Source organism: Lampetra fluviatilis, chromosome 66 (assembly GCF_964198595.1).
Source record: "Lampetra fluviatilis chromosome 66, kcLamFluv1.1, whole genome shotgun sequence".
Classification (NCBI taxonomy): Eukaryota; Metazoa; Chordata; class Hyperoartia; order Petromyzontiformes; family Petromyzontidae; genus Lampetra; species Lampetra fluviatilis.
In genome coordinates this window covers 4,727,695-4,738,132 of record NC_136340.1, presented here as the reverse complement: position 1 = coordinate 4,738,132, position 10,438 = coordinate 4,727,695, and the positions used below count along the sequence as shown (strand labels likewise).

At 51.7% G+C, this 10,438-nt stretch overlaps 1 protein-coding gene across 1 annotated transcript; it reads right to left on the bottom strand.

Moving 5' to 3' along the window:
• Positions 1–618: 618 nt before the first annotated feature.
• Positions 619–10,096, bottom strand: LOC144952180 (ectodysplasin-A-like). The gene is made up of 3 exons (XM_078882582.1): positions 10,093–10,096; positions 2,390–2,508; positions 619–990 (listed from the first exon to the last, which is right to left on the bottom strand). Exons 1-3 carry the CDS (start codon positions 10,094–10,096, stop codon positions 619–621), a joined length of 495 nt encoding a protein of 164 aa, XP_078738708.1.
• Positions 10,097–10,438: the final 342 nt, after the last annotated feature.

Here is a 10,438-nt window from a genome sequence, read left to right as displayed (position 1 = left end):
TTTATAGTGTAGTGTGTAGTGTATAGTGTAGTATATAGTGTAGTGTATAGTGTAGTGTATAGTAGTTTATAGTGTAGTGTGTAGTGTATAGTGTAGTATATAGTGTAGTGTATAGTATAGTGTGTAGTGTATAGTAGTGTATAGTGTATAGTGTAGTGTATAGTAGTTTATAGTGTAGTGTGTAGTGTATAGTGTAGTATATAGTGTAGTATATAGTGTAGTGTGTAGTGTATAGTAGTGTAGTGTATAGTGTAGTGTATAGTAGTTTATAGTGTAGTGTGTAGTGTATAGTGTAGTATATAGTGTAGTGTATAGTATAGTGTGTAGTGTATAGTAGTGTAGTGTATAGTGTATAGTGTAGTTATAGTGTAGTGTGTAGTGTATAGTGTAGTATATAGTGTAGTATATAGTGTAGTGTGTAGTGTATAGTAGTGTAGTGTATAGTGTAGTGTATAGTAGTTTATAGTGTAGTGTGTAGTGTATAGTGTAGTATATAGTGTAGTGTGTAGTGTATAGTATAGTGTGTAGTGTATAGTAGTGTAGTGTATAGTGTAGTGTATAGCAGTGCATAATGTAGTGTAGTGTACAAGAGCGGCTAGGGGGAGGGGCCTTGGGCCGTCACGTGGCACCATCGCCCAATCGGACGGCTCCGAAGAACGTGGCCTCGGGGTCCATGTGAACGATGACGTTCCTCGCCCCTCCCCCCTCGACCTCGTGGGGCGGGGCCACCCCCCCCACCGCCCCTCCCCCCTCCGAGGCCACGCCCCCGGCCAGGGTCACGCGAACGCGGACCTTTTGATGGGGGGTCAGGACGAGGGCACGTGCGGTGTAGCACGCTGACAAGTGGTGGTGGTGGTGGTGGTGGTGGTTGTGGTGGTTGTGGCCGCCACCACCGTCGGCGGTCGCCGGGGTCAGAGGGCACCGGGCCACGGTGAGGTCATCCACCTGCAGCTCCTGCCACGCAGAGTCGGCAGAGTGGGAGAAGCGAACCTGGTGGATGGAGAGGGAGGCACAGACTCCATCACGACACGGCCCACGAGCCCTCCCCCCCACGACACCCCCCCCCACGACACGCACACACGCACACACTCCTGTACACATACACCTGCACACACACACACCTCTACACACACACTCGTACACACACCTGTACACACACACCTGTACACACACACACCTGTACACACACACACACACCTGCACACACACACACCTCTACACACACACTCGTACACACACCTGTACACATACACCTGTACACACACACACCTGTACACACACACACACACCTGCACACACACACACCTCTACACACACACTCGTACACACACCTGTACACACACTCGTACACACCTGCACACATACACCTGTACACACACACACCTGTACACACACACACACACCTGCACACACACACACACCTCTACACACACACTCGTACACACACCTGTACACACACACCTGCACACACACACACCTGCACACACACACACCTCTACACACACACTCGTACACACACCTGCACACATACACCTGTACACACACACACCTGTACACACACACACACACCTGCACACACACGCACCTCTACACACACTCGTACACACACCTGTACACACACTCGTACACACACTCGTACACATACACCTGTACACACACACACCTGTACACACACACACACCTGTACACACACACCTGTACACACACCTGTACACACACACACCTCTACACACACACCTGTACACACAACTGCACACACACACTGTACACCTACACACACACCTACACACACCTACACACACACACCTACACACACACACTTACACACACACACCTACACACACACCTACACACACACACCTCTACACACACCTGTACACACACACACCTCTACACACACACCTGCACACACACCTGCACACACACCTGCACACACGCACGCACGTGCCGCTCACCTGCACACACCTGTAAACACACCGCTCACCTGCACCTGTACACACACACACCTGCACACACCTGCACACACGTGCACACACACACACCTGCACACACACACATACACCTACACACCTGCACACACCTGCACACACCTGCACACACACCTGTACACACACACACCTCTACACACACCTATACACACACCTGTACACACACCTCTACACACACCTATACACACACCTGTACACACACACACCTGCACACACCTGCACACACACACCTACACACACTCCTACACACACCTGTACACACCTGTACACACACACCTGCACACACCTGCACACACACACCTGTACACACCTATACACACACCTGTACACACACCTGTACACACCTGTACACACACCTGTACACACACCTGTACACACACCTGCACACACCCACCGCTCACCTGCACCTGCGCGTACAGGTGGTAGAGCCCCGCGCGCATCACCTCGAGCTCGCCGTGCCGCGTGTGGGCACGGAACTCGTGCGTGATGGATGCCACGTCCCAGTCCCTGATCACGCCTCCTGCGGGGGGCAGGGGGGGGCAGGGGGGCAGCAGGGGGGGGGCAGCAGGGGGGGTGCAGGGGGGCAGCAGGGGGGGGCAGAGGGGGGGGCAGCAGGGGGCAGCAGGGGGGCAGAGGGGGGGGGCAGCAGGGGGGGGGCAGCAGGGGGGGTGCAGGGGGGCAGCAGGGGGGGGCAGAGGGGGGGCAGCAGGGGGCAGCAGGGGGCAGCAGGGGGGCAGAGGGGGGGGGCAGCAGGGGGGGGGCAGCAGGGGGGGTGCAGGGGGGCAGCAGGGGGGGCAGAGGGGGGGGCAGCAGGGGGGGTGCAGGGGGGCAGAGGGGGGGGGGGCAGCAGGGGGGGGCAGCAGGGGGGGGAAGCAGGGGGGGGCAGCAGCGGGGGAAGCAGGGGGGCAGCAGGGGGGGGCAGCAGGGGGGGGGCAGCACGAGGGGGCAGCAGGGGGGGGCAGCAGGGGGGGGAAGCAGGGGGGGCAGCAGGGGGGGCAGCAGGGGGGGGGAAGCAGGGGGGGGCAGCAGGGGGGGAAGCAGGGGGGGGCAGCAGGGGGGGGGCAGCAGGGGGGGGAAGCAGGGGGGGCAGCAGGGGGGGGCAGCAGGGGGGGGAAGCAGGGGGGGGAAGCAGGGGGGGGCAGCAGCGGGGGAAGCAGGGGGGCAGCAGGGGGGGGCAGCAGGGGGGGGCAGCAGGGGGGGGCAGCAGGGGGGGGAAGCAGGGGGGGCAGCAAGGGGGGGCAGCAGGGGGGGGAAACAGGGGGGGAAGCAGGGGGGCAGAGGGGGGGGCAGCAGGGGGGGGCAGCAGGGGGGGGAAGCAGGGGGGGGGCAGCAGGGGGGGGAAGCAGGGGGGGGAAGCAGGGGGGGGCAGCAGGGGGGGGAAGCAGGGGGGGGAAGCAGGGGGGGCAGGGGGGGCAGGGGGGCAGTGGGGGGGGGGCAGGGGGGGGCAGGGGGGGGACATGAGTGATGAGTGTAGTGGTGAGTGTGGTGGTGAGTGTGGTGGTGAGTAGTAGTGAGTGGTGAGTGTGGTGGTGAGTGAGTGGTGAATGTGGTGGTGGTGAGTGTGGTGGTGAGTGTGGTGGTGAGTGTGGTGGTGAGTGTGGTGGTGGTGAGTGTAGTGGTGAGTGTGGTGGTGGTGAGTGTGGTGGTGAGTGTGGTGGTGAGTGTTGTGGTGAGTGTGGTGCTGGTGAGTGTAGTGGTGAGTGTGGTGGTGAAGGACGCTACTGGGCAGTTGGAGGCAGTCGCCCTCCAACAACAACGGAGGGCGGAGGAGCGACGCTCACAACAACGAGCGGAGCGCCGGGTGGCTAAAGCACAGCAAGTTGGCACAGTAGGGGGCACAGGTGGTGCATCAGCCAGTCATCTCGGTCATCTCGGTCAGTCGTCCCGTGGCACCTGGGTCTGCCCCGTGACCTCCTGCCAGCGGGCGTTCGACACTTCACGTGGCCTCAAGGTGCACATGGCCTGGCACAAGCGTCGTGGTGACGTCACCGCCACTTAGTGGCGAATGGCGGTTGTTGTTGAGTGTGGTGGTGAGTGTGGTGGTGAGTGTGGTGGTGAGTGTGGTGGTGGTGAGTGTAGTGGTGAGTGTGGTGCTGGTGAGTGTAGTGGTGAGTGTGGTGGTGAGTGTTGTGGTGAGTGTGGTGGTGGTGGGTGAGTGTGGTGGTGAGTGTAGTGGTGAGTGTGGTGGTGGTGAGTGTGGTGGTGAGTGTGGTGGTGAGTGTTGTGGTGAGTGTGGTGCTGGTGAGTGTAGTGGTGAGTGTGGTGGTGAGTGTGGTGGTGGTGAGTGTGGTGGTGAGTGTGGTGGTGAGTGTGGTGGTGAGTGTGGTGGTGGTGAGTGTAGTGGTGAGTGTGGTGGTGGTGAGTGTGGTGGTGAGTGTGGTGGTGAGTGTTGTGGTGAGTGTGGTGCTGGTGAGTGTAGTGGTGAGTGTGGTGGTGAGTGTGGTGGTGGTGAGTGTGGTGGTGAGTGTGGTGGTGAGTGTGGTGGTGAGTGTGGTGCTGGTGAGTGTAGTGGTGAGTGTGGTGGTGAGTGTAGTGGTGAGTGTAGTGGTGAGTGTGGTGGTGAGTGTGGTGGTGGTGAGTGTGGTGGTGAGTGTGGTGGTGAGTGTGGTGGTGAGTGTAGTGGTGAGTGTGGTGGTGAGTGTGGTGGTGAGTGTGGTGGTGAGTGTGGTGGTGAGTGTGGTGGTGAGTGTGGTGGTGAGTGTGGTGGTGAGTGTGGTGGTGTGAGTGTGCTGGTGAGTGTGGTGGTGAGTGTGGTGGTGAGTGTAGTGGTGAGTGTGGTGGTGAGTGAGTGGTGAATGTGGTGGTGGTGAGTGTGGTGGTGAGTGTGGTGGTGAGTGTTGTGGTGAGTGTGGTGGTGAGTGTGGTGGTGAGTGTAGTGGTGAGTGTGGTGGTGAGTGTGGTGGTGAGTGTGGTGCTGGTGAGTGTAGTGGTGAGTGTGGTGGTGAGTGTAGTGGTGAGTGTGGTGGTGAGTGTGGTGGTGAGTGTGGTGGTGGTGAGTGTGGTGGTGAGTGTGGTGGTGAGTGTGGTGGTGAGTGTGGTGGTGAGTGTGGTGGTGGTGAGTGTGGTGGTGAGTGTGGTGGTGAGTGTGGTGGTGAGTGTAGTGGTGAGTGTGGTGGTGAGTGAGTGGTGAATGTGGTGGTGGTGAGTGTGGTGGTGAGTGTGGTGGTGAGTGTTGTGGTGAGTGTGGTGGTGAGTGTGGTGGTGAGTGTAGTGGTGAGTGTGGTGGTGAGTGTGGTGGTGAGTGTAGTGGTGAGTGTAGTGGTGAGTGTTGTGGTGAGTGTGGTGGTGAGTGTGGTGGTGAGTGTGGTGGTGGTGAGTGTGGTGGTGAGTGTGGTGGTGAGTGTAGTGGTGAGTGTAGTGGTGAGTGTTGTGGTGAGTGTGGTGGTGAGTGTAGTGGTGAGTGTGGTGGTGGTGAGTGTAGTGGTGAGTGTAGTGGTGAGTGTAGTGGTGAGTGTGGTGGTGAGTGTGGTGGTGGTGAGTGTGGTGGTGAGTGTGGTGGTGAGTGTGGTGGTGAGTGTGGTGGTGAGTGTAGTGGTGAGTGTGGTGGTGAGTGTGGTGGTGGTGAGTGTGGTGGTGAGTGTGGTGGTGAGTGTGATGGTGAGTGTGGTGGTGAGTGTGGTGGTGAGTGAGTGGTGAATGTGGTGGTGGTGAGTGTGGTGGTGAGTGTGGTGGTGAGTGTTGTGGTGAGTGTGGTGGTGAGTGTGGTGGTGAGTGTAGTGGTGAGTGTGGTGGTGAGTGTGGTGGTGAGTGTAGTGGTGAGTGTAGTGGTGAGTGTTGTGGTGAGTGTGGTGGTGAGTGTGGTGGTGAGTGTGGTGGTGGTGAGTGTGGTGGTGAGTGTGGTGGTGAGTGTAGTGGTGAGTGTAGTGGTGAGTGTTGTGGTGAGTGTAGTGGTGAGTGTAGTGGTGAGTGTGGTGGTGGTGAGTGTAGTGGTGAGTGTTGTGGTGAGTGTTGTGGTGAGTGTAGTGGTGAGTGTGGTGGTGAGTGTGGTGCTGGTGAGTGTGGTGGTGAGTGTAGTGGTGAGTGTGGTGGTGGTGAGTGTGGTGGTGAGTGTGGTGGTGAGTGTGGTGGTGGTGAGTGTGGTGGTGAGTGTGGTGGTGAGTGTGGTGGTGAGTGTGGTGGTGAGTGTAGTGGTGAGTGTTGTGGTGAGTGTAGTGGTGAGTGTGGTGGTGAGTGTGGTGCTGGTGAGTGTGGTGGTGAGTGTAGTGGTGAGTGTGGTGGTGGTGAGTGTGGTGGTGAGTGTGGTGGTGAGTGTGGTGGTGAGCGTGGTGGTGAGTGTGGTGGTGAGTGTGGTGGTGAGTGTGGTGGTGAGTGTGGTGGTGGTGAGTGTGGTGGTGAGTGTGGTGGTGAGTGTGGTGGTGAGTGTGGTGCTGGTGAGTGTGGTGGTGAGTGTGGTGGTGAGTGTGGTGGTGAGTGTGGTGGTGAGTGTAGTGGTGAGTGTGGTGGTGAGTGTGGTGGTGAGTGTAGTGGTGAGTGTGGTGGTGAGTGTAGTGGTGAGTGTGGTGGTGGTGAGTGTGGTGGTGAGTGTGGTGGTGAGTGTGGTGGTGAGTGTAGTGGTGAGTGTGGTGGTGGTGAGTGTGGTGGTGAGTGTGGTGGTGAGTGTGGTGGTGAGTGTAGTGGTGAGTGTGGTGGTGGTGAGTGTGGTGGTGAGTGTGGTGGTGAGTGTGGTGGTGAGTGTGGTGGTGAGTGTGTGGTGGTGGTGAGTGTGGTGGTGAGTGTGGTGGTGGTGAGTGTGGTGGTGAGTGTGGTGGTGAGTGTGGTGGTGAGTGTGGTGGTGAGTGTGGTGGTGGTGGTGAGTGTGGTGGTGAGTGTGGTGGTGAGTGTGGTGGTGGTGAGTGTGGTGGTGAGTGTGGTGGTGAGTGTGGTGGTGAGTGTGGTGGTGAGTGTGGTGGTGGTGAGTGTGGTGGTGAGTGTGGTGGTGGTGAGTGTGGTGGTGAGTGTGGTGGTGAGTGTGGTGGTGAGTGTGGTGGTGAGTGTGGTGGTGAGTGTTTACCTCCCAGAAGTTTTACTAGGGGGCCTGGGCCTCTGAGGTGAGCTGCTGCTACTCCCTGTGAAGACATCATCACCACCATCACCACCATCACCACCATCACCACCATCATCACCATCATCACCACCACCACCATCACCACCATCACCACCATCATCACCATCACCATCATCACCACCACCACCATCACCACCATCACCATCACCACCATCACCACCATCATCACCATCACCACCATCATCACCATCACCACCATCACCATCATCACCATCACCATCATCACCACCATCACCATCAGCACCATTACCATCACCATCACCACCATCACCACCACCACCATCACCATCATCACCATCACCACCATCACCACCACCATCACCACCATCACCACCATCACCATCATCACCATCACCATCATCACCATCACCACCATCACCACCATCACCACCATCACCACCATCAGCACCATTACCATCACCATCACCACCATCACCACCACCACCATCACCATCATCACCATCACCACCACCATCACCACCATCACCACCATCACCATCATCACCATCACCACCACCATCACCATCACCACCATCACCACCACCATCACCACCATCACCACCACCACCATCACCACCATCACTACCATCACCACCACCATCAGCACCATTACCACCATCATCAAAAAACAAAGACAAAGGTCCCCCGTGTTGCCTCTAACAGACTGTAGGGGCAAGTGCTGTTAGTAGCGAGTAGCAGCAGCGCCTGTCAAGGGGGGTGGGTGGCCAGCACCACGCCCGGCCGCCTTTGTCTCCCCAGTGCTAGCGATGTTCACTACACACCGCTACACCAATGATGCTGATACTGCTGATGATGGAGATATTGGTGATGATGTTGATGATGATGTTGATGATCATGATCTTCTTGGTTCTTTCGGTAAAGTCACGTAGAAGGGAAGTAATAAAATAATAAAAATGTTTTATTTTTATTATTTTATTACTTCCCTTCTACGTGAAGTAATAAAATAATAAAAATGTTTTATGTTTATTATTTTATTATTTCCCTTCTACGTGACTTTACCGAAAGAACCAAGAAGATGAATCCCTGCAGTCACGAAAGCTTTAAATCGAAAGATGATCATGATGTTGATGATGTTGGTGTTGATGATGCTGATGATGGAGATATTGATGATGCTGATGATGATGTTACTGTTGATGAGCATGATGTTGATGATGTTGCTGTTGATGATGCTGATGATGTTGCTGATGATGATGATGTTGCTGTTAATGATGCTGATGATGTTGCTGATGATGTTGATGATGTTGCTGTTGATGATGCTGATGATGTTGATGCTGATGATATTGATGATGCTGATGATGTTGATGATGTTGATGATGTTGATGATGTTGCTGATGATGATGATGTTGCTGATGATGATGATGTTGCTGTTGATGATGATGTTGATGATGTTGCTGATGATGATGATGTTGCTGATGATGATGATGTTGCTGTTGATGATGATGTTGATGATGTTGATTATGTGGATGTGTTGATGCTGATAATGTTGATGATGTTGATGATGATGTTGATGATGTTGATGATGTTGATGATGATGTTGCTGTTGATGATGCTGATGATGTTGATGATGATGTTGCTGTTGATGATGTTGATGATGTTGTAAGCTTACCTGCGCGTTATTTCGACCCGCTGAAACAAACACAGATCGTCAACATTAGCGTGACCATAAACACCATGCCCGGCCGCCTTTGTATTGCGCATTTAATGTGGCGCTGCACTCTGATGTTGTAGGAGAAAACATTTATTACAAAGTCTATTTAATTAAGTAGAACATGTTGTCTATATTTATTTATTAAAGTTGCACATTTTGATGTGACGTCACATTTCTCAACCCCCCCCCCCTCTCCCTCGTCACACATCGTCACAAATGTCTGACCCCCACCCCTCATCCTAGGTGCGTGACGTCATTTATGAACGGCTCCCTTACACGTGGTGTGTAAAATATGATAAAAGTTTAATTTGAGTTTGTTTCGATGTAAAGCTTTCGTGACTGCAGCATGGATTCGTCTTATTGGTTATTTCGGTAAAGTAACGTAGAAGGGAAATAATAAAATAAAATAATAAACTAATAAAATAATTCTCACGACGTTTCGGCCACAACGCAAGCAGCCGTCCTCAGGTGAATTTTGTTATTTTTTTTTAATTATTTTTATTATTTCCCTTCTACGTGACTTTACCGAAAGAACCAAGAAGATGTTTTTTTTATTTTATTATGTTTTATTTTTATTATTTTATTATTTCCCTTCTACGTGACTTTACCGAAAGAACCAAGAAGATGTTTTTTTATTTTATTATGTTTCATTTTTATGGTTTTATTATTTCCCTTCTACGTGACTTTACCGAAAGAACCAAGAAGATGTTTTTTTATTTTATTATGTTTTATTTTTATGGTTTTATTATTTCCCTTCTACGTGACTTTTCCGAAAGAACCAAGAAGATGTTTTTTTATTTTATTATGTTTCATTTTTATTATTTTATTATTTCCCTTCTACGTGACTTTACCGAAAGAACCAAGAATATATTTTGTTATTTTATTGTTTCATTTTTATTATTTTATTATTTCCCTTCTACGTGACTTTACCGAAAGAACCAAGAAGATGTTTTTTTATTTTTTATGTTTTATTTTTATGATTTTATTATTTCCCTTCTACGTGACTTTACCGAAAGAACCAAGAAGATGTTTTTTTATTTTATTATGTTTTATTTTTATGATTTTATTATTTCCCTTCTACGTGACTTTACCGAAAGAACCAAGAATATATTTTGTTATTTTATTATGTTTTATTTTTATTATTTTATTATTTCCCTTCTACGTGACTTTACCGAAAGAACCAAGAAGATGTTTTTTTATTTTATTATGTTTCATTTTTATGATTTTATTATTTCCCTTCTACGTGACTTTACCGAAAGAACCAAGAAGATGTTTTTTTATTTTATTACGTTTCATTTTTATTATTTTATTATTTCCCTTCTACGTGACTTTACCGAAATAACCAAGAAGAAAATTGTGAGTTTGTTGTTGAAACGTTCTGCACCCGTTGCCCATGTCTGGACATCTGTGAGAGAAAGAAAAAAGGGCTTTCTAGTCCTTCGGATTCCTCCTCCTGTGTCAATGCAACAACATTTCACGTTCTTGGTAATTTTATGGGAGTTACACTATGAGACATCTCCTTTACCAGTGGCAAAATACAGCAATAGGTTTTATCCTTTAAACTGGTACAAAAACTGACACCTTTATACGAGGCATCATGTTTGCAATAGCCACAACACAAGCAGTCAAAATGCAAACAAAAAGAAACAACTCTGATGATGATAATGAGACTTGTTTCTTTTGGTTCGCATTTTGACTGCTTGTGTTGTGGTTATTGCAAACATGATGCCTTGTCGT

Bases quoted from the DNA above. Each gene is read 5' to 3' on its own strand.
- LOC144952180 (XM_078882582.1), bottom strand. The intron at 991-2,389 runs GTGAGCGGTGGG...TCCATCCACCAG, and splicing joins ACCTGTACGCGCAGGTGCAG to GTTCGCTTCTCCCACTCTGC.